The 25,745-nt window shown below is 38.2% G+C and overlaps 2 protein-coding genes across 3 annotated transcripts in view; one reads left to right on the top strand and one right to left on the bottom strand.

Moving 5' to 3' along the window:
- The window catches only part of LOC5578593, a 230,297-nt gene that overhangs the window by 36,590 nt on the left and 167,962 nt on the right, over positions 1-25,745 (top strand). The window lies entirely within an intron of this gene.
- LOC5578590 lies at positions 21,706-22,763 on the bottom strand. The gene is made up of 2 exons (XM_001656959.2): positions 22,571-22,763; positions 21,706-22,499 (listed from the first exon to the last, which is right to left on the bottom strand). The coding sequence occupies exons 1-2, from the start codon at positions 22,625-22,627 to the stop codon at positions 21,870-21,872; spliced, it is 687 nt and encodes a 228-aa protein (XP_001657009.1). The 5' UTR covers positions 22,628-22,763; the 3' UTR covers positions 21,706-21,869.

Consider the following 25,745-nt stretch of genomic DNA (forward strand, 5'->3'; position numbering starts at 1 on the left):
AAGAATCCCTGCAAGTATTAACGATTGATTTCCAGGACCAATTTCTGGCAACTCGTAAAGCACATTGAAATATTTAAAAAGACAATTTACACCGTCTTCAGCCAAAGGCTGCACAGACTGAACAATCACTAACATTAGGCAACGGACAACACATAACACCCAGTAGCCCAGTGATGAATTTATCGTTTGACGAAAAGTTTCCACTGACCGGAGTGGGAATCGAACCCACACCCCGTGGCACAATACGCCTAAATGACTGACGCCGCTAACTGCACTGCCACGAAGCCCATATTTAATCATGAAACCCATAATCCTGAGAGATAACCCTGAAAATTTATTGAACTTAAATCAAATTAAATTAAATTCCAATGTTGGAATTCCAAAAGGAATCTCATATAAATCGATGCACGAGTTCACTAATTTTACGTTTGAGCGGTGCCGAATTCACTAGCTTCCATGGTCATGCACCAATGAACGCGTTCACTCGTTGACTTTTGAGCGGTGCCGTGTTATTTACGTGACCATGGAAACAAATGAATTCGGCACCGCTCAAACGTTAAATTAGTGAACTCGTGCATGGACCGATTATGCAAACCAAATTTTGTGTAGAAAAGCATGTAAGATGATTAAATCATTTTCAATCAATAAATGGGAATAGTAAAAACTATGTAAACGCATTCATGGTTGACTTTCTGAAGGGGTTCCTGGAGGTTTTTTTTGATGGATTGTTAGAATTAAGATTTTTTCAATTGCATACATTTAATGTGTAATGTATGAAACACAATTTTCGCGACAGATATGGTCACGCAGACCCCTCCCCCCCTCAAACACTAAGCTGAGAAACAGGCTCTGTCCCAGTGATGACGTTAATGCCAAGAAGAAGAAGTAATATTATGAAAGCAAAAACTTGAGAAGTGAACTCAACATAAATCAGCTTCATTTGGTTAAATCTAACCCTTCCACATACTTCAATGCTAAAGATGGCCATCTTGCCCCACAACCCCTTTTCTATAGAGTGGTCGGTTGGCGATGCTTTCCGTGCTATCACCTAAGTGTCCTGTTTTGTACCAGAAGGATGGCGTGAACAGATAGGGTATGGTTCGATATCAGAGCATCACTTTGGTTGTAAACTGATTCTGAGTCCATGGGAAAAGTGGTTGACCACCGTGCGTCGTCGGAAGGAAAAAACGGACTTGATGAACGATCTTGACAGACGAAGAATTATACTTGACTTTGTCCATTAGGCTGGACAGTTATGCAATTGCTGCTTCTTGCTCCTGTTGAGTAGACGCGGTGAAAAAATCGCGGGAATCTTATGCAAAATGTGGAGAAGCTCTAACCGATACCATTCCTTTATCATTATCTACAAGATACACGGTACATTACAAAATAATTGTATTCAAATATTAGCCTGTTTTCTTTTAGCCTTGCCCCCTTTGAATCCAAACCCGTATCTATTTCAAATGTTATTCGGCTGTTGGAGGCATACTATGCTTCAGCAAAAAAAAACTTTTGTTGATTCAAGCCTTCATCAGATGCAAGCCAAATTATTTATTTTTCTGTGAAGAGAATACCTGTTATCAGTGTTTCTCGTTGTTTGCACCGGTAAAATTTCGATATCAAACAATCAGAGAATTATCTTTATTGTACCTACTTCACTTGAGTTAGCTTGTGCTACCGTCATCAAATCATCATCGGAAAACAGGGGTAGATACAAATTATACTCAACCATGGTTGTAATCCATCTGGAGAGTAATCCCTTCTACAATACCGGTTTCGCTTACACTGGTGTGATTAGCGTTGCTAGATTGCCTGTCTATGGTCGGCTAGTTTTCAAACATCTCCTAACGAGAGCGCCGTCGTGCCGTCCGTTCTGGCGATGCTAATGATAATGACTCGCTTCGTTGCCTCGACCAATAAGGACCATCAAACCAGCGTCCACTACAGCCTTACAGCCTTCCCTGAAATAACTCGAAGAAGATTATTTATAACATACTTAACATAAACTTAACTTAAACTTAACTTAAACTTAACTTAAACTTAACTTAAACTTAACTTAAACTTAACTTAAACTTAACTTAAACTTAACTTAAACTTAACTTAAACTTAACTTAAACTTAACTTAAACTTAACTTAAACTTAACTTAAACTTAACTTAAACTTAACTTAAACTTAACTTAAACTTAACTTAAACTTAACTTAAACTTAACTTAAACTTAACTTAAACTTAACTTAAACTTAACTTAAACTTAACTTAAATTTAACAAGAACTTTGCGGTCCCTGGCAAACGCACTACTGGAAAGGTGTTCTATTTAGTCAATTGAATTCACGTTTGCGACGGGATCCAACAGGATAAAATTTCCATGAAGCAATGATCTTTTCTCCAGTTAATAAATGTAAGCTGTTGGCTATGCAGAGTAAAGAAATAGCCATTTTGTGTTATAGTTTACATTAATAAAGTTGACAAATGAATGTTGGCAGGTATTGAGTTGAATTGTACTTGAAATGAAATTGAATGTGTTATCACTAAAATGCACAGTAAATCACTACACAGAGCTAGAGATGGGCAAAAAGAATCGGAGCCGTTCAAAAGATCTGGATCACTCAAAAGAACGAGTGATCCGTGGCTCGTTTTTGGCAAGAGTCGGTTCATTTGTTCAGCTCGGATCAGACAAAAAGTGTACCATTTGAATTTCCACCGAAATCGAAGATTGAAATCACACATTGAAAACCCAGAATTTCTTCGAATTCTTCAATTCCAGGATTCCTATTGAAATGTCTGGATTCTCCTTGTAATCTTAGTATTTCCCCTATAATCCTTAGATGTTGATCAGGATCATAAAATACCTTACAAAATTCTAGATTTCCATTTATACAGAAACTATACCATAAAACTAAAATTTTCGCTTTCGGAATCTGAGATTTCGTATGGAAAACTTAGGATTTTTCTCAAATTCCAAAATATTCTATACAAATTATAGCAGTCTCACCGAAATGATTGTAAACCCACTGTAAAACCCAAACATTCAGTGTAGTTCAACAGAATAGAATTCCTACTGGAGCCCTAGAATCCCCATTGTCATCTAAACATTTCGTACAGGTTCCAAGAGTTTTCACTGGTAGTAGATAAGGACTCCCAAAATCGCAAGAATTAAACTAAAATACCCGAAATATCCTATCATGGAATTTTCTACCTAAATCATAAAATTTCCGTCGAGATACATATACTTCAGAAATCGAAAGATTTTTTTCCGTATTCCATCATTCCTTCCAAAATTTCAAGATTTACTTTGGAACTGCAGTATTCTTTACGGCATCACAAGATTCTCTCCAACGTTCCAGAATGATCTTCTGAATTACTGAATTCATTAGCGTTAGCGTAGTTAGGGTATACTTCGTAGATTGGTTACTAGCAACATTCATGTTGTTTCATTTGATAATCTCCTTCAGACTGCTTTCAGGAACAAGGCTGGGAAGTAAACCTTGACCCAATCATGAACAGTGTGAATAGCATGAATATCGCTATTCCTGGCCACGCCCATCTTTACCGTAACTTAAGATAAGGGAAGTAAATGTTGATGTATCACTTACTTAATGAGAGGCCAGCGACACCCTATTAAGTGCTACGGAAGTGGAGGTTTAGAGAGGTTTGAATTCAGGATTCGCCTGAAAAACTAGCGATAGACACAGAGAATTTGTTTTGTTATTTTAATCATTTGAATGGCGGCAATCGAAGAAGGAAAATATCTTTTATTTACAGTTTTGTTGATTACATTTTGACCGGTTGTGATTTTCTGCTCAGTAAACAGTGAAAAACAAAACCGATCCCTCCAGGGTAATTGAATTGGTCCAAATAAAATGAAAAATGAAAAAGGAAACGTTTTATTTCGAATACAAAAGAAAAGCGAAAAAACGGCCGCTCGTTATGCATTAAAAGACACACGAAAAAAAAACATCAGAGCGAGTTCCACGACGTACGACCGACAGAAATGCGTAAATCGAACAAATCGAAGGAAACGATCTAGAAAATAACGAGAAAATATGTCGAACTACAATGCAAAGTCTGCTACGTAACTACCGACGGACACTCAAGCATACACGAAATCCGATGAAACCGTAAAAATGATTAAAACTGAAAAACTCTCCGTAGCGGAATTTGGGGCAAGTGTGCCACCTTAAGCAAATTGTTCTCTAACTTTGCCCAAAGCTTATAAAATCCACCAATTTAGCCTCATGATGATAGTTTCACATCTTTTCATAACCAGTGTGCCATTTGAAATGAAAATAATTTCAAAAAGTATTTGTTTTGGAGCTTCTCAAATATCATCCAAAATAACCTATTTTTCGACACTATGGGGCAAGTGTGCCACCCATATGGGGCAAGACGGCCACCGAATGAACATCGCATGTAATTCTACTTGTAATGAAATTTTCTTTATTTCCTATTAATATTACTTAAAAAGCAGACGCTAATCGATAATTTAAAAAATAATTTTAAGTTTACCGTAATAAGGTGGTTCTTTATAACAAGGTTCAAAACATGCGTAACTCTCTATTACTCATTCGAATAACTAAAATGGTTATTTTTTTCTCCATTCAATACAATATAAGTAGTACCCTTATATTACAACAAATATGTATAATATTACACTAGATCAGCACTAAATAATGGTAAAATATTAATGCAGATATGTAAAACGGTACTTAATAAGCCGAAAAACATGTTATTATTGAATATTTTGAGATAAAATCACTTTGGGGGGCAAACATGTTAGTTATTCCCCTACTATACTTCAGAAACCACTACCGGTGCCTCATTTTAGTTTATTATTATGATTTTGTTGATGATGTTTACATTTTTATAATTTCACTTCAACAATTTTTGTTTACCAAATAGGTGGCACACTTGCCCCAATAACTATACATTTCAACCAAACTGGGTTTCGTATGTAAAACTAAATACTTTTTTCGTTCAAATGCCACAATAACTTACACATTTGAATAGTTTCACGATGTACAGTACGTTAGAAAAATCTGGTAATAATTTACCTTTTACCATGCTATTTGGAAACAACGAAATCTTATAAAAATCCACTCAAATTTGGTTGTCTTTGCAAAAATCGATGTAAATACGTGTAAAATAGAGCAATGGTCATCATATTTTGATTATTATATTGTGAACTATGAAGGAACATATTGTTAAGCTCAAAGAAAAAAAATATATATTGTAGTTTTTATAAAAAGCAGGGGTGGCACACTTGCCCCTATGGCACACTTGCCCCAAAGTCCGCTATTTGAAATGCAACGTTATTCCCTTTGTAAAGGAACAAACTCACCAGATGCACCCGAAAGCTCCTAGAAAGTACGCCGTGTAGAAATTGAAACTCCAGCCGAAAACTAGCACTGTAGCACCAAAAACTAGCACCTCGTAAAGCACTCTTTTAGAGGCAGTCGCCCTTACTAAAGTTAGAGTAAATTTTGCACTAAAAATAAAAAAGACCCTTGCATTTTTTTTCTCTTCAATTTTAATAATTGCACTTCAACTACAAACTAAAAAACTATCAGGGTGGCGTAGTACCGATCGAACCACCACCAATTATCATCAATATTCCTCTAAATTTGCGATTGTTTACGAAAAAGTGTTGATTTCGATAGAAATTTTAAACGTAGTCAATCCCACAGATGTGGATCACTATGAGAGGAGAATCCTTCTTATGGATCAAATTAATATTATGGATCACAACATCATAAAAGCAACCTATCTACGAAGTAAACGAATGGTGTGTTAGTGAAAGCATACGTTTGTGCGTTTCTTTCGGGATAGTCTTATCTTTGATTCATAACTGTGGTGTGCTTTCAGTGACAAACAGTTATGAATCACCGCTGCCAGGAATATGGTTGGCACTTTATTCCCTACGGACGAAAAAAACATACTTAACCATATTATAATTGATTGCGATGCTCTATACATTTATGGTTCACGAAGGTAAAATGTGTTCTGCGAAATTGCAACTCTATTTGATGAGATATTCTCCGTTTAATCCAATCTGTGGCTCTACTGTAATCGAACCCATGATCACTCGCTTAAAAATCTGTAACGTGTAGCCAACTACGCCACGGAATTAGTGGGAGCATACGTTTCGGATTTCAATTTCTCAACTGCCGAGATCTTCGATTTCAATTTGGATATTGAGCCGGCACTGCCGGCAGATGGGGGTCTAATCTGTGCAACATCCAGTCGTTCATCCCTGGATCACGCAATGCAAAAATCCCTCCGCACAAAAAAAAAACAGTTCACTCACGCACATCAGATGTGATTCATTGTTTCAGAACTCTTCTGAAACTTCCAAAACTGAATTCCACCATCAACGGGGAAAGATCGCAAATTTAAACTCGCAGACATTGCCGGGAGGACCCACTTCCTCCCGTGGGCCGCCAACACGCACTTTTCACTGCACTTCCCACTCTTCTGTTTATCCCAGAGCAGTTGTTGATCCGTGTGTCGCTCGAGGCGCGATTTGAGAATCGTCCCTTTTATAACCCTATCGGGCGCTCTTTAACACTCACACACCCCCAAAACTGTCAGTCGCAATCTCTCCCACCATACTCATAAAACAGAAGAACGCAGGAAAAGGCTGGATTTTGACTCTTGGTGAAACTTGGGGGAACTTCTTGCAGTGAAAAATCCGCTTCTCAGCATCCTAGTTGATCGATCGGTCGCAAACTGCACGCGTCCCGCATTCCCGGCACCTTTCGGAACATTTTGACGCACTTTTCACTGCACAGGGCATTTCGATGGGGCCACTTTTCGGGATAGTTTTACTGAACCGCGATCCGACCGCCCGACGAAAATTCTTCTTGTTTGTCGATCTTTTGAATTCCTGAATTCCCACAAAAACAATTGAAATCTTACCGGAATCTAAGAATTCTCTAATTCTAAATCTTATAATACTCCCCATAAAACCAGTACTATCAATTTCTACTAAAATCCCAGAACTCCCATAAAAATCTCAGAATTCTTACAGGAATCCAAGGATTCCAACTGGATGCCAAGAACTCGCGCCGAAATTTCTGATCACCCATTAAATCCAGCATTCTCACCAAAAATTTCTAACACCCTCAATAAAACCTGAACGATTTCTATTCTATTATATTCTATTCCAAAGAATCCCGGATTTCTTACTAAAAACCCAGAACTTTCATCGAAAACCCAGAATTCATATAGGAATCCTTAGAGTTCCTACAAGATTTGTAGAAATCCCTCAAAAATCTCAAAATTCCCACCCAAAGAAATGTCAGAATTGCTTTCAGGGTCTATGAACTCCCACAAGAATCACAGAATTTCAATTGAAGTCCTAGGAAACCTTACACGAAATCCCAGGGGCATTGTCATTGATATCATGGATTTCAACCGGAACTCAATTCTGCCCCCCATAACTTCTTCCGGCATCGTAGATTGTCTTTAATATATCAGAGTTCATTGGAATTACAGAGTTCCCACAAGTATATCAGAATTCCTACTGTAAATCAAGAAAACTATAAATCTTTGGCATCCTAGCCTAAATCTTAGAATACTAAGAATAAAACCAGTGGTAGTTCCTCTTCAACTTAAATCTCAGAGCTCAGAAGTTTTGATAACTTAGAACTCCCATTGCATTATCAAAATTCGTACTGGAGTCTTGAAGCTCCCTCCAGTAATCACCAATGGACCGACGCACGAGTTCACTATTTGACGTTTGAGCGGTGCCATGTTATTTATGTGACCATGGGAACCAGTGAATTCGGCACCGCTGAAACGTCAAATTAGTGCACTCGTGCATTGGTCCATTGGGATCCAACCAGGGACGAACTATACTCAATTCACTGACATTTATCCCACCATCAAAGTAGCCGCACCACCACCAATATGATTGTACCAATCAAGGTTTGTTAAATGACAGGTTTACCGATCTAAGCAGTCAGTGGGTACGCGGTGTGGTTAGCTGCGGGGAAGGTGGAAGTGACAGCTGGCGAATTGGCTAGCTGGTGGGTTTGTGTACACTGCTTTTCTCTCTACCGTTTCTATGGGGTGATAAATGATTGTTTACTCCAACAAATATAAATACAGTAAAGTGAAAATATTCGCGAATCTAATTTTCATCGTTAATGTAGTATTCCGGTGTTTTGGAACGCAGAAAAGTGAATTACAAATTTAAAAAGTTGGTGAATACTTGCATATAATGCGTATCTATTGAAGAAATTCCAAATAGTTTTTCGGGTGAGAGCCACCCACCACCGACGAACCACTGATAAAAGACAGGATGTGCCATGGTGTTGCCGTCTGACGGTGACGGTTGATTCGATGAGTTTAATTAATCATATTCATTCTACTATCAGTACATTACACAGTAAAGGAAATTCAGGTACTATGCCGCGTATACTACACACATACGGGTGTAAAAGAAACATTGTATACTTCTATACATACTTTGTCACGCCATGCACTTGATGTCCAAACAACCAAAACGAACTTGCCAGCTGTCACTTGGAATTTCAAAATGGCGGAATGAGAAATCTGACATATTGGACTACCTCCCTTCTAGATACCTTGGTACAAATGAAGATGGCACAAAAATAGATGAAGAAAACAAACAACGATGCCCGTATGTCGTTGGTGTTTTTGATTATCAGAACCAGAAGAGTATCAGTTTTAGAAAATTGATTATTAATGAGGTTCATGTTAATTAAAAAATATGCTGCTATACGGGTAGTGAATAATCCGATACATCGACGATATTGACGCGTCTTTAGTGTGCTTCGTGCAAAAATTGCAACATCCCGAAGCGTAATGTAAAAAAGTCAAGCTGTTTCGAATGAAAATAATTTTTTGTTTCCGATTATCACACAGCGGTTGAGTATCAGCAGGTTGAAAGGAAACTGACAATCTTGCAGCAAGCGCGTTGCCAATCTTTGTTGTGTTGTCAAGGTGAGGATATAAACAATTAAATTTCAACGAGGATTCTACCCAGCAAGCGTCAGTGTAGGCGAGTGTGGATTGAGTATTTTCGTCCCTGGATCTAACATTAAAAAATTTAGAACATATACCATAAACAACTAGAATTCATTACTCCCACTAGCGCTAACTCCTATTAAAAGTCCAAAACTCTTTCTGTTTCTAATTTTCCTTACCAGAATTGAAGAATACTCTGGAATATTTACATGAATCCAAGAAGTATTCCTACTGAAATCCGAGGACTTCGGATTCCAAGAATGTCTACTGATTTCGAGAAATTCGTATAGTACTCCTAAAAGCTTCTACCGGATTCTTGGTAATCTCTTCAAATCTCAGGAATTCACCAACGGATGTGATACTTCCTATTAAATCGCGCTCTTCCAAAAGTAGACAGATGACTTACGACCAATATTAAGCCATCTATAAAAGCCCTTCTAAAAAATTCGTATTCACTGCAGCCTAGATCAGTTCCAGAAGGCCCAGACAGGTCATTGTAAGCTAGGAAGGAATTCTTTCATCTTTGCAATATATATGGAAGATACAAACTGCTTTGAAAACACCCTCTTTGCGGTAATAAGCAAAATTTCTAAAATTTTGCATAAAAATCATAAAAAAAAATCAAATCAAATACCTAGGGGGATGGGCTAGGGGGGATGCGTCAACTTCCAGCGTCACCAAAAACATAAGTCTAAGGGTTTGCTTCCGAAAGCTGGCTACAGAATTCGAATTAATTCGTATATGATTGAGATACAACCATTTTTACATGAACACTCTCATATAAATCCGGATTTCCCGGTTTGCTCTTCCGAGAGGGCCATAATAGCCCAAAATGCCTACGGTGGTCTAAGTTCATCATTTTGACCAGTTTTGAGAACAAATATATACATGTTTTCGTGATGCTTATTAAAATTGCTATAGAAAAAAAAACTAAAAAGCCAAGGTTTTTTGAATCAAACGAAAGTGAGGAGGAGTATGGAGGGATGGGTAATTCACCAAAGTAAGTACACTAATCCCCTTTCTATAACTTTTTAAAGAATTGGTTTCGGATGACTATTGACTGAGATCGAAGCATTTTTGTGAACTAAGGTCCGTCTTGCCACTTTACGGGTTAAAGTGGCAAAGTAAAATCGAAAATGCTACTTGATCAAATACCTCAACGGGTCCAGCTATTTCAATGGGTTTTGAACCGTTTGAAAAAGGTCTGGAGATTTGACTATTGGTTATTTACTGGGGACTTTGCCCTCGTCAGTACGAACGTCAAAATCAATCTGACGAAAGCTACAAAATAAATTCCTCGAGCCTTTCTTTCAGTAATGACTCCAAATTTTCTACAGATATCCTGTGAAGAGTTCTTCTAAAGATTCCTCTAAGAAATCCGTTGGAAATTCCCAAAATTATATTGAGATTCCTTAGCAGATTTTTTTCAGGAGTTCTTATAAATCTAAAGAATTATGAGACACTACAAGGAAACGTAATATGGTATTCCATCGGTGGAATTCATACTAATCACACAAGGATTTACTTCATGAATTTTAACAGGAATTTCAGCGTGGAATCTTCCATGAACTACATCAAGGATTTGTGCAAAGGTTTTTCAAGTTATTCACAAACCCTAGATGGCATTATTCTAATCAGTCCTTCGAGAATTTCAGAACAATGTAGGAGTTTTGGACAGGTTAGGACATAACATAAGACACTGCGAAAGAAAAACAATAGGTTCATTGAAGTTCAATAATATCGTGGTTCCTGGTATGCGTGTGTTGGAAATGCGCTAATCGATAAATCGATTTTAGTGGAAGTAAATCATGTATTCCACAAAAAAAGAAACAAAGATATCATTTTGAAAACAAACTGCATCCAATCCTTTATTATTATTTCAACAATTCCATTACGGAACAATGACCGTGCCCAGACAGCTAAATGTGAGTTGCATCATCATCATATCCACGCCGTTCTTCAGCAATTGATCCGCCTGGGTCATGCACCCACCGTATGCGGTGAGAATATTTTCTAAATCATTTTTCAGATTCTCCACCGCCTGTTCCAAGTCTTCCGAAAATGTCTCGGGATTGATTTTCTGCTCGCTCAGTTTCTTGTTCAGCTTGTCGATGATGTTTTGTGGAGTGTAGAACACGTTATCTCCACGGAAAACATCCAGCAGACGAAGTTCATTTAGCAGTCCTTCCTGAACTCCTAGGACGTTGAAATAGTTTCCAACTAGTCCATTGAAGGCGTCGTCCACGTTGTTGATACAATTGGTGAATCCAACGCCAGCGAGGTTCATGCTCATATCGACAGTCGTATTCAAGAATCCCAAGCAGACGATGTCAACCGATTCTGGCTGATTATTGATTTGAAAATGCATTGCAGTTTCTCTGCTGATGGCGTCCACAACGAAGCTCTCCTTTGTTTGAATGACATCCACGTGGAAATTGGCAATCAAGTCAGTTGTTTCTGATCGGATTTTGTTCAATTCTGTTTCTCCGGTTTTCAACAGGTCCAAGTACTGTGGAGCAACCTCTTTGAATTTGGTGATAACATCCCTCGCGGGTTGCCTTTGGGCAAATGCAAAGCCCAAAAGTGCAAGTAGCAGGATTGTTCTTTTCATTTTAATTGAGACTGAATGCCACAGTAACCGACTCGCTCAACTTTTATATGCCACAAAGGTTGTAGCATCACATTTTTCGGTGGTTAGGTACAAATTTACACAACTAGATTAATTTATGAGTGTAAGGAAAAGTGTTATCTTTTAGTCGCTGGGCAAACACAAAGTTTGTCAGTTGCGTATGAATTTCATTCATAAAAAAAACAAATTCGTGGAACTGCAGATGTCTAGAGGTAAAAAGTTTTTCTGCTCTCGAGTTCACTGTACAAATTTGTTACTTATTTTGCACACGCGGTTCCGCTTCATTGCGGATGTTCAGGTGTGTGTGTGTGTGCTTTTGAGTCTCATCCCCAATCAACAATTATGTTAATTCACTTTTATTGCCTTTCCGAAGCGGAAAGTGCCACCTTTCCACTGATGAAATTATTTCCTGGAAAACAAGGGGAGCGCATTTTTGGGCATTACTCGGTGAAGTTCAGGCAGTAGAGCTTGCCTTAATGTGTTAGGGTTTTTTTTTTCTAAGAAATAATTTAATGAAGATAACATTGTTTGAACGTGGTCAACTATCCATTTCATTGGGGAGTAATCGATATGGTAACAGAAACTCTTGAAGATCTTTAATTACTATTGCATTTTGAAAGTTTTTTTATTTGGTTTCCTGGGATCAGGAGAAAGTTAAAAATGAACATTTTTTTATGCTACCTCCGATGTGGGGTAACATGCAATACCAAGTGCTACCTAAAGTATCTGTCGAATACTTAATCAATACCATGTTATTTGATCATTCAATAATTTGAATGATGAGCATTTAACCTATTCGATTGTAAAATCAACTTATATGGTATCTGAACGACTATGTCTAGAAATGTTTGTGACGTATTTTTTATTTATTTTGCTTTACATCAATTATTTTGATAAAGCCTCGCCAACAATATTTCGCCAATTCACTCGGTTCATGGCCGCTTCTCTCCATCCTCGACTGCGACCCACGCTCTTCAGGTCCTGGTGCACCTGGTCAATCCACCTAGCTCGCTGCGCCCTACGTTTTCTCGTTCCAACCGGATTCGTAGCGAACACCATCTTCACAGGGCTGTTGTCCAGCATTCTTGCAACATGCCCTGCCCAGCGTATCCTTCCAGCTTTAGCTACCTTCACGATACTGGGTTCGCCGTAGAGTTCAGCGAGCTCGTGGTTCATCGTTAGCCGTCACACGCCGTTCTCCTGCAAGCCGCCGAAGATCGTCCTTAGCACTCGGCGTTCGAAAACCCCAAGAGCTTGCAAGTCCTCCTCGAGCATAGTCCACGTTTCATGCCCGTAGAGAACTATTGGTCTTATGAGCGTTTTGTACATCGTGCATTTGGTGTGGGGGTGAATCTTTCTTGACCACAATTTCTTCTGGAGCCCATAGTAGGCACGACTTCCGCTGATGATGCGCCTTCATAGTTCCCGACTAACGTTGTTGTCCGCCGTCCACAAGGATCCGAGGTAGACGAACTCGTCCACCACCTCGAAGGTATTCCCGTCTATCGTAACAAGCATGTACTCTGTTTTCGACGCATTCAGCATTTGTTCAACTCTTGTTGCTTTGCGTTTAAGGCGGGTGAATAAATCTGCAACCGTTTCAAATTTTCTCCCAATAATATCCATGTCGTCCGTGAAGCAAACAAATTGTCCGGATCTCGCAATATTGAACAACAGGCACGAAAGTCCGTCGCCCTATCGTAGTCCCCGCCGAGACTCGAACGAACTGGAGTGTGCGCCAGAGTTGCTCGCTGTCACTATGAACGCTTGAAATTTGCTGATTTGTACAGGCCGACTGCGATACAATTCGGATCAATCTACATCATATCAATATCATGCTGTCTACTCCATCACAAGTGCATTGATGGCGATAGACTATGGATATCACTGATGGGTTAAGTTTAGATCTTCACGCAGTCTTGCACACCGTCCATCGTTGCTCTAATCAATCTTGTGAGCTTCCCTGGAAAGCTGTTCTCGTCCATGATCTGTCATAGCTCTACACGGTCAATACTGTTGTATGCAGCCTTGAAATCGAAGAACAAATGGTGCGTAGGAACCTGGTACTCACGGCATTTCTGGAGGATTTGTCGCACGGAAAAGATCTGGTCCGTTTTCGAGCGGCCGTCAATAAAACCAGCTTGATAACTACCCACGAACTCGTTTGCTATAGGTGATAGACAACGAAAGAGAATCTGGGATAGTGATTGCACGATAATTTTCACACTCCAGTTTGTCGCCCTTTTTGTAGATAGGGCATATAATGCCTTGCTTCCACTCCTCCGGCAGCTGTTCCGTTTCCCAGATTCTGACTATCAGCCGATGCAGACAATCGGCCAACCTGTCCGGGCCTATCTTGATGAGTTCGGCTCCGATACCAGCCTTGCCAGCGGCCTTGTTGTTCTTGAGCTGTTGAATGGCATCCTTAACTTCCCCCATCGTGGGAGCTGGTTGGTTTCCACTGTCTGCTGTGCTGACGTAGCCATTGCCTTCGCTGTCCTGACCTTCTGTGCCTGTGTTCTCTGCGCCATTCAGGTGTTCATCGTAGTGCTGCTTCCACCTTTCGATCACCTCGCGTCCGTCCGTCAAGAAGCTCCCATCCTTATCCCGGCACATTTCAGCTCACGGCACGAAGCCTTTGCAGGATGTGTTGAGCTTCTGATAGAACTACCGCGTTTCTTGGGAAAGGTACAGTAACTCCATCTCTTGGCATTCCACCTCTTCCAGGCGGCTCTTTTTGTCCCGGAATAGGCGGGTTTGCTGTTTCCAATTCAGTCTGTATCGTTCCACGTTTTGAGCGTACCATGCTGCAATATTGCAGCTCGCACCTTATTATTCTCCTCTAAAACCTCCTGGCACTCTTCGTCGAACCAATCGTTACTTGAGCTCCGTTCCACATATCCGATAATGCTTTCGGCAGCGTCGTTAATGGCTGCTTTGCAACGGTTGTTTCAGTCGCGCTAGATTGTACCGAGGTTGGCGTCGGTACCGTACATCGTTGATGACGGATAGTTTTGTCTGCTGCTACACGCAAAAAAATTGTGCGGTAAAAACTATCATTTTAGGGGGTCAACTTAAGCGCTCGCACCGGCAATTTTCAGCAGACCAGAAATGCGCTAGATGTCTGTAGTCGAAATCAGATTGTTGTAAATTAATTCAGTGATAGCTGAACCGTACTGGGTGGAGTGTAGCATGAAAGCGTCGAAACCGATTGTGTAAAAGCGAGAATCGGAAAGAACACGAAGAGAAGTGATTACCAATACACTTGTGACAGAAGCGTCCTAGCATAAAACTTTCTTCTGCAAAGTTGTTCATTGAGGCATTTTTGACATTTCTTCTGAAGACACCCATCCTCTATCACTGATGTGGATGGTGCTATATGACACTCTAATAAAAACAGTCAACAAATCGATTTTGACCATTTTTTCGTACAATAAATTGATAAAAAAAAATTTTCATCAAGTTTTCAAAGTTTAACAATGAGGAAGTAAATTTATGTACATCATTTAGTACAAAAAAGTCTATATCAAAATGTGATTTAAAATGGGAGGTTTATCATTAATGCTTTTTTCAGATCTAGAGAATAATCCGATTTGGAAAATATTATATATATATATATATATATATATATATATATATATATATATATATATATATATATATATATATATATATATATATATATATATATAAAACATCTGTAATTTTTTGATATAATTTATAATTTTATTTTGTCTTTCGAATGCCGTCAAAAGATATTTTTTATGTTTGCCCCAATCAGAGATATTCACAATCAAAGTAGGCATGTTTTTGAGAGAAAAACAACAATAACTCCTAAACGGAAGGAGATAGCGAGTTTCTTCACTCACCAAATTACGCATTTTTCAAAGCTCTAAAAGTGTTTCTTGGACTTCTTTGATGAGAAATTTGAATTGAAAACTGTAGAGCCAGAAAACCAGTTTTGTTCGGACCACCCTATGTCACCGTAGGAAAAAAGCTCTAAATCGGTCAATTTAAGAGATACAAAAAAACTTTTTTTGGCAAAGTTGCTTGAAATTGAATGGTCTACAATTTTGCTGAAGCATGTATAATATAATTTCTACAAATAAGAAAGTTAGTTACACAATTTCTATGAAAATGTGGTCCACCCTAATTTTCAATAACACCAAACAAAGGGCTTAACTAATACAAACAACTTTGTAGAAGACCGTTTTTGTCTAATGTTTCATTCTAAAGCTCAAAATGCATCTTTCCGCGTAAAACTGATTCCTGGACCATAGTGCATTGTCACCCCCATCGACGGTATACAGAGAATCAAGAAGAAGATTTGAGTATTGTACCTTCCTATTCCGCCCTTATTGCTTATCTTTTGTCGAGCAGATGAGCAACTACAGTGAAATCGAAAGCTACAGTAGTCGAATCTATTTTTCTGATTCTCTTTATTTAGTTTCTGCTTAGAGGGTTGGAATACTTAAAATAGTTTAAAAATTAATCTTGTCTTATATTGAAGTAGAGCATATACGGGTCATTCATTAACCACGTTATCATTTATGGTGGATGGGTGTCTGTCTGAGGATCACGGTCCATACAAATTTTAAAGTCTTTGTATGGACAAAAGACCACTTGTCCCACCTGGAAGGGTCTGAAGTCCGAAAAAATGACCAAGCGCATAGCATATTTTAGACAAATGTTAACCTAACAACGATAGAGCTGATAGAATTGAAAAATGCTCAACCGTAGTATCAGTACTTTGCCTTTTCTGGGCATTATTGTAGTACATCATTTTTGTATCCATATAAATTGTAAAAAAAAAACCACCGGAAGAATGACATGTTGGGTTAAATATTAATATTTAATTACACTTAAAATTTGTTTATACTCGAAAACCACGAAAAGCCCTATTTCTAAATCTGTCCTCCTATAAATCAAAATTCGACCCAGTGACATGTATTTTAGCTACACGAATTTGATTGTAAAAGCCCAGTTAACATTTGTTGATTGTAATTTTATAAATTCAACTGTTCATTAAGACACAGAGTCAGATGAATTAACAAATATACAAATACAAATACAAAACATGTCTGGGCAGAAATAGAAAATAACACTCAAAATATCTTTAGAAAATTTCATTTTTCAACACTGTTTGCCTATAAAGCAAAATTTAAAGTAATAACTGGTAGTTTTCCCGACTGAAACATAATTGCTGATGAAAGAAATATCTGAAGTTCGTAGTCGCAAAAGTCGGTTTAAACAAATTGAGATGTAAAAATATGAAAAATAATGGAATCGTTCTGGTTAGCTTCGATCCAACGACTCCCAATACGCTAGATTGGGCGCGTTAACCAGTTACGCCACAGAACGGGTAACGATTCTGTAGCGCCTGTTTGTAACTCGTAATAATTTTTAAACTAGAATTAGTTATGCATCACTCAACTGTTTTGTCTGTTGATGTCATCCAATTAAATTGATAATGCAAAGATATTTAACTTTTTTTTTATATCAATCAGCATAAAAAAGTCTAGGAAAAATTTTGGTTTAAAAAGTTTTCATTTTGCTTAAATGTATTTTACTAAAATTACGAGAACAATATGTTTGTAACTGTTTGTTTCTAAATCAAAATTTGATGCGATGACCCATGAATTTGTTTATTTCTATCCAAACATCCAAATATCTTACGTTTTTTTTATTGACATTTTTAAAAACAATATTAAGCGTTATGTTCTAAATATCTTCATCTTGATTGAAATTTCTGGATTCAATATTTTTGCATAATACATATCCAGATCTGATTAAAAATAAATGCGAAGATTTTATAAAGCAGGTGAACAAAAATCTAGGCATTGATTGCCCTTATTAGTGCTCAATAGAGTAAAGTATTAAATCAGTGAAACTAAGACCAATAAAGTAAGAAAACGATTTTTATTATTTTCTACAATTCTAAATTAAAACATCTTACAAGACACTACCCAAACAACTGAATGTCAGCTGGGCCATAATAACATCCACACTACTGTTGAGCAACTGTTCGGCTTGTGTCATGCATAAGACATATTTGAAACGTATCGATTCCAAGTCGCCATTCAACTTTTCTTTGACTGTCTCGAGGTTTGCACTTAGTGATTCAGGGTTGATCTTCATATCATCCAACTTTTTGTCCAGCTTGTTAATTATATTATACGGGGAGTCCTGGTAGAATACGTTATCTCCGCGAAAAACGTCTAGAAGGCGTATCTCGTTCAGTAGAGCTTCCTGCACTTCAGTGGCATTCAAATAGTCAGCCAACATTCCGTTGAAGGACTCGTCAGCATTGTTGATGCAATTGGTGAATCCAGCACCTGCCAGATCCATGCTCATATCGAGAGTGGTGTTCAGGAAACCCAGACACGTACGGTCGACTTCGTCTGCTTGTCCTGTTACTAGACCGTGCATTTCGCTTTCCTTTCTGATGGCGGCCACCACGTAGCTTTCCTTGATGCGGATCATGTCATTGTGGAATTTGGACATCATGTCCCTTGCTTCTCCTTGGACTTGTTCTAAATTTTTTTCTCCGGTTTTTACGATATCCATATACTTAGGAGCTACCTCCCGGAACTTGCTGATCACATCTCTAGCAGGTTGCCGCTGGGCCAAGGCTAGGCCCAATAAAGGGAACAAGCAAAGTAAAGCTTTCATTTTTCCTGACGAGCCTATTTTTTTTTGACCAAAACGTTTTGCTGAGATTTGGTTAACTGAATACTGTACCTTTCATACAGCTTCCATTATATATAATTAATGAAAGTATCACAGATAAACAGACACAACACCAAATAATTCTCGTCGCAAATGGGAATAATAAATGGATGTAAATATAACAGAGCGACAGGATAAGAACCATTTTGCGTTGCATCCATCGTGAATCCAATAATATCCAGTCGTTGGTCGTTTTTATATATTGTTATTCAACGATGCATTCTCACATAAATTTAACCACTGTTTCTCTGTGGTTTAATCTGCATGGAAGGGATTTGTGTGAAAGGTGTGTTTTTATCATTTTTATCTCTCGGGTAGTTAACAAACAACAATCATGTCGCATCATACAAATCATTGCAAATTTTGGGCTTGAATGTGGAATAACTCCCTGTACGCTTGAAATGTTCTTCTCTAGAGAAGCGTCATGAATTGCGTACGTTGAGATTAGCTGTACGCAGATTGATTTATTATATCATTATACACATAATAATCAGATTCATGAAAATACTTCTCAGAAAAGACTTATCAGTATTGACTATAGTTTTTACTTATCGTTAATGTTAATACATTGCTAGTTTCATACTACGGATACATCGACATAAACTCTTTTGCGGAATTTATGTATAGCATTGATATCCAAAATTCTAACATTATAAATCTTGTAATTTTAAGTTGAAGACACTAGTTTTGGATACAAAACGTAATTAACTGTTTTGTTTTCATGAGATCGTATTTTGATCGACTCAGGTCGCTACGTTCTTTAGAATCTTGGAATGTTTTTTATGGTAAAAATAAATAAAACTATCTGCAGTCGTTGTAATATGCCTCGATATCAACTGATCAAGAGAGAAAAAACATGAAATTTTCTGGCTTACTAGTTCGCTGTTGAAGTTCGTTTGTTTATTCGTGTCGATAGTGAGATGGTTTTTTTTTCTCAACTAGCACGCGTTCTGCCGGGCAGTGGAGTAGTGTGTGGTCTTTTGACTACATTGCATGTTCCTGTGGGACGAGCGACGGAATCAAGATCAATCGTGTCCGGAGCGAGAAGATATTCGTGTTCAGTCGAGGATTGCCAACTGATGAGCTCATTCCATTCTTTTGATTACATATTTCTATCGTGGCAACGTTACATTGATATTAATTTCAAACAAACTATGGATAACACAGCGTAACAAAAATGACATTTTGCGTGTCTCAAGGATCAAATTATGTGTCTCTAGTAGATTTGGGGTTGCTGGATCTGATTCCATTCTCAGAAATGTTCCAGCACGTCACAACTTTTAGCTACAGGTCGCTAGAGTTGTATAAAACACTGTTTTTTTTTTTGGTGTTTACATATAATTTGAAGTATGATTTATCATGCTTTTTTTTATCTAATCCACCAAGCATGCAAAATAGGACTAAAACTTACATTTCATGCATAATTTGGTTAAAATTGAACGATAAAATTAAGATTAAATCAATTTTTTCAACATGCTTGCATTCTGTTTGTAATTTTTTTCATTTCTCTTGTATGGCAGAAAACAATTTTTTTCTACACCACCAAAAATAATGTTTGTGCATCGAATATATTGGGAACTATCTTCTGTTCAATTTTATCAATCCACAATAATTGCTTAAATTCCATACATTTTACATGGCTATTGAAATTCTCATTTTTTCTTGAAAGTTCAGAAAATTTTAAGTTAACTGTCAAATTTTCAGCGGTGTATGTTTTGTAGTTTTTGAGATATATTTTTTTTGAAAATAAAAAATAGTCATTTTTCATCGGCACACACTGTAGGTCTCAGCGGATTAGATTTTTTATTAAAAAAAATCATAACTTTCGAACAGCTCAACCGATTTCCAATCTTTTTTTAATGGAATTAAAGCTTAAAATTTCAACTTTTATAATTTATATTTTATAACGTTATAATTCAGTTATGGAAAATAATAAAATGAGTTATATTTTTGTTTGGTTTGAAACAATTATATTGTAATTCAATAACATTATTAGTTTAGAGGAAATTGTGTAATAATTTTTGTTATGTTAACTACTAATCAAAATCCAAAATTATAACATATTTTGTTAGAAGAAACGTGCTAACTGAGTAGCAAACTCTGTTGTAATCCATTAGTCGGGATTTGCTAATGGGCATATAAAGAGACAACTAACGGTCGTCGAGAAAAAAAAAACATACCAAAAAATTTCAGACACTTGTCGAAAATTTTCACAGAAATCTGACAAGGATCACATGTACAGAAATCAGTCAAAAGTCTTATCTATAATCCTGGTAATGGATACGACAGTGAAAGCGGTGAAGAAATAAATTTCTTCATTCACGCCAGTTCATCATAGAACTTCTAATATTTTTTCAAGAATCTAGCCAGGAAGCTGACGAAATTTGCCCAAAATTTGGCAAAAATATGCCAGGAACTTCCTATGAATAGCTCTATACAGCTTAAAATATGTTGTAAATTTAAGATTATTTTCATGCACATATTTGGAGCATCAAAATAAATCTAAATTTCAACGACCAATTCATTATTTTTCAATCAAAGTCACTTTAAATATACACGATCATGTAATATTCAAGAATTTTAGGTAGAAAAATGAATGTATATTCATTGGAGTCTACATAATGCTGTAACAACGAAAAGAATTTGATTTGTTTTTACACTAGACTTCAGTTTATACTACATTGAAATTTAAATATTTTTTTCTGTGTAGGAACAATGTTAGTTTCATGTTCAAGTTCACAAGGAAAAAAATAAACGAAACACCAAAAACCGTAAACTACCTTAATTATGATATCTTTTAAAAAGAGCGAAATATTTATTTATCACTAAAGAATTTTCAATTGCTTCGCGGAAGCCGACACGGCTCTTCAGGGGTCCGCGGACCACCAGTTGATAAGCTCTGCCCCTAAGTAAGACCGGCCCTGGTGTGATGCTATACTGTGGTCAAAATACTAAGAAGGTACTAGACGCCCTCCAAAAATTACATAACGCTATAAGTGGGGAGAATAGGCTCATCGTAACGCTCACACAAAAATTTGAAATTTTTCATACAAAAAGCGTCAACAATATTCAACTTTTACGTAATGAATGGACGCTGCCCTAGACCTTTAAACATCTTTTTGATCATGTTGGACTTAAATTTCCAATAAAAAAAAAAAAGAGATTTGTCTTAATTGGTATACGATATTTGTAAAGAATTGACTTATTCTATAAAACTTTTCAAACATACTTCAAAATTTAGGGTTAACTTTTGAAGAGTTCGTTTTCGTGAGACACCATAAGAAGCAATTACTCTAGCTTGTACACTCTCTTAACTGAATGACACATTTTCGGATGATGAAAAACTCCACGAAATCACCCATTTTAACGATTAGAATTTTTCGCTCAATTTCAATGGCGAAAATACTTCTTTCGATGCATAATAAACACTCCTGAATAATTTATTTCATCAACTTTACCGTCCCGCATTGGCCAGCGCCGGTTGGAAAAACATCTCGAGAATCAGCCAAACGAAACACCTCTTAAATTTGCTTTGATGCTTCTCTGGCACAAATTGCCCGCACTTGTTGAGAAGCAAATTTCAAGTTGTCCGCCAACCTCGCCTGGGCTGCAGCCATACAGCTTTGGAAGTTGGTTCTAATTTCACCGAATGCCACTCGAAGAGCATCGAGACTTTCGGATGATACGGTCGGAATGTTGACCAGGGCTTGCGAACGAGCCAACAGCTTGTCGCGAATTTGCGATGGATCTACGAAGATGTTCTCTCCTCGGAAAGCTCCCAACAGGTTGAACTGTTCGTACTGCTCACGTGTCAGCTGGAGCTCAGAGATTTTCGACAATTCGTTGAACACTTGATCGTCGGCATCGTTGAAGCAGTTACTGTAAGCGATTCCGGCCAAACTCATCAGAACATTGCTGCTCTGCCGAACGAATTGGGTACACTGTGGACCACTGGCCTGGACATCATCACCGGTCAATTCTTTCAATAAGGCAGATTCATCACTGATGGACGTCCGAATGAAACTTTCTTCGGAGAGTATTACATCACTTTGAGAGGCCGCCAGGAAGCTTGCAAAGCCAGCTACAATTCTCCTAGAACGTTTCAGCTGCGGAAAAACCTGCAACGGGTCCTCACGTTCGGCTTGTACCAACTGGAATACAATAAAACTGTAACGATCACAACATGTATTCGACGATTAATTCAACAAATCAGAACACTTACGCTGGAAGCCGACACCAATATCAGGAACACCGATAACGTGTTAATTAGTGTTTTCATCTTGATTGGTCTGATTTATAATACGATTGTAAAACACCCCGATCGGCAAATTGTTTGATTGGTAATGGAATGTGGGAGCACGAAAAATCTACGCTTCTGATTGGAGACTCATGAATGAATGATAACCGCGGGTGATAGGCGAAGCAGTTTTATATGTTATCAGTGGGCATCAGCTCATTTCCAAGTATGTCTTATCATTATTTCGGGCTGAAGAGGGTGAAAGGGAGTTTGTCATTTTTATTTATCGCTGCTGCACCACCGCCGGTGACGACTGTTTTGGCTGCCGTCTCAAATCTGGTTGATAAAAATTTAAAGACCGGGCTTAAAGTTTCTGAACCGGACGTATTTTACCGATACTGACGCAGCAAAATCGAAACGATCTCTCTGCATTGGGTCTTGAGATATGGTCACTCCAGGAATTCTGTATGCGAGAATTGAATTTGTTCGGTCAGTTGTTAAAGGATGTATGTATGTTTCGAAAGTTTATACTTATACTTTGAAATCGCTTCTCTTATTCCTCACCTTTTGACCTATTCTCATTAATTTGGCACGCTCGAGTTCCTTGGGCTTAATAGAGCCAAAATCATTTAAGCTGTTACATTGCAATCTGTTGATTCAAGCTTGGGAACTATATTCATGCAACATAAAAGAAAAGGATTGTTCGGGGTATTGACAATGATACTTAAGCCACTTGGCAACTAAATTGATGAATCTTGATGGGCTAGATTGTCCAAAACTGTAAAAAAAATAAACATAGTAGTGCAAGTTAAAACGGTTTATTAGAAGATAACGACAAGAAGAGATTTATTTAAGAGGGAAAACGAACGACAATCATACTTACTTTAATTTTGATGGTGCTACATCCTTTAAGACATGACCTACGCCACAACATTACTTCATCTATCTCGGTCCATGGCTGCTAGATTTCAGTTTCTTGATCGCCCCACACTTCCAAGATTCTGCTCCTGCTTGGTCAAATCTCCTAGCTTCTTGCGCCCCTCTACGTCTTGTACCGGAGATTCGAGAGGAACACCATTTTTGCGGGAATGCTGTCCGACATTCTGACAACGTGCCCCGCCCATCGTACCCTTCCAGCTTTGGCGACTTTTTGGATACTGGGTTCACCGTAGAGTTGCGCAAGGTCGTGATTCATTCATCTCCTCCATATTCCGCCAAGGATCGTCCAAAGCACACGTGGTTAAAAACTCCTAGTGCTTGCAGGTCCTTTTTGCATATGGTCCACGTCTCATGCCCGTAGAGGACTACCGGTTTTTATCAGCGTCTTGTACATGGTACACTTAGTACGGAGGTGAAGTGTACCAGATCGCAAGGTCTTGTGGAGTCCATAGTAAGCATGACTTCCAGCTATAATACTTCTTCGAATATCTCTGCTGCAGTTGTTAACCGATGTTACCAATGATCCGAGGTAGACAAATTCGTCCATTATTTGGAACTCATCTCCGTCGATCATCAAGCGTCTGCCAATGCAAGCTCTATCGCGCTCGGTTCCTCCTGTCAGCAGATATTTCGGTTTCGACGTCCAACCAGTTCTGCTTCACGTTTCAGCTTGGTATACTGTTGAGCTGGAACGTTCTTCCGACGTCAGCAAAACAGATGAACTGGCTGGATTTATTGAAGATCGTGCCCCGCATGTTAAAGCCCGCCCGTATCATAACACCTTCTAGCGCAATATTGAACAGGAATCTGGAAAGACCATTGCCTTGTCGAAGTCCCTTGCGTGTTTTAATAACGCACCCAATATCATCACACAGCACTGTACAGGGTGTTCGCAAATTATCCGTACAAACTTTGAAGACATGGCTCTATACAATCAAGCATAATAAATTCAATATTCTTGCATGGTTTCAAACATTGGCTTATTATATTCTTAAGAAGTTAGTTTGACACATTTCCGATTTCAAATAATTGCACAACCAACCCAAATGTATAGAGTTTTCTTAAAGGGAGCTGTTTTCCGAGCTTTATGACGGAAGAGAAATGTCCATACAACTCACTGGATTTGCACCGTACAATTTTCTATTTCCAGTCTTACTTGAAGCCACTTACCTGTAGATAACTTCAAATAATAATAGGACATTTGGATTCATCTCTTTTAGGATTTAGGGATAACACATCTCCAGTATGACTAGCGGCCCTCAGGAAAAACGTTGCCGAAAAATTTAAATTTGCCTATCTCAGTAACAAGCAATTATTTCGAAATTTTTTAAAGTTGTATTTTGTGTTAACATATAGATATATTATAAAAGCAACATGGACATTGATTTTTCATTGTTTTCAATGCGAGGTCATCTTTCTAATATTTTGCTGTTCGGATAATTTGTGGACACCCTGTACACTATACATCGTTGCCATGATCATTCTAGTCAGTTTCCCGGGAAAACCATTCTCGTCCATAATTTTTCACAGCTCTTCGCGGTCGATGGTATCATAGGCCGTTTTGAAATCGATGAACAGGTGGTGCGTAGGGACTTGATATTCGTGACACTTTTGAAGAATTTGCCGCAACACAAAGATTTGGTCTGTTGTCGATCGCCCGTCCATAAAACCAGCTTGATAACTTCCCACAAATCTGCTTGCTACCGCCGATAGATGGCAGAAGATGATCTGGGAAAGCACTTTACAGGATGCATTAATAATGGTGATCGCTCGATAGTTCTCGCATTCTAACTTGTCACCTCTTTTGTATATTGGGTATATTACTCCCTCCTTCCATTCCTTCGGTAACTGTTCTGTATCCCAGATCCTGGCTATCAATCGGTACAGACAAGTAGCCGACTTCTCCGGGCCCATTTTAATAAGTTACGCTCCAATACTATCCTTCACAGCTGATTTGTTGTTCTTGAGCTGTTTGGCAGCATTCTTAACTTCACCTATTGTGGGAGTTGTCACGTCTCCCTCATCCACCGTACTGATGAAGCCAAGCCTCCTCCTGTCTTGTTCTTCTTCCTCTGCACCATTCAGGTGCTCATCGTAATACTACTTCCACTTTACAATCACCTCACGGTCGTCCGTCAAGATACCTCCATCCTTATCCGGGCACATTTCGGCACCCGGCACATAGCCTTTGCGGGATGCATTGAGTTTCTTGTAGAACTTA

Source organism: Aedes aegypti, chromosome 2 (assembly GCF_002204515.2).
Source record: "Aedes aegypti strain LVP_AGWG chromosome 2, AaegL5.0 Primary Assembly, whole genome shotgun sequence".
NCBI classification, from domain to species: domain Eukaryota; kingdom Metazoa; phylum Arthropoda; class Insecta; order Diptera; family Culicidae; genus Aedes; species Aedes aegypti.

Bases quoted from the DNA above. Each gene is read 5' to 3' on its own strand.
- LOC5578590 (XM_001656959.2), bottom strand. From the start codon at position 22,627: ATGAAAACACTAATTAACACGTTATCGGTGTTCCTGATATTGGTGTCG. The intron at 22,500-22,570 runs GTAAGTGTTCTG...ATTGTATTCCAG, and splicing joins TATTGGTGTCGGCTTCCAGC to TTGGTACAAGCCGAACGTGA.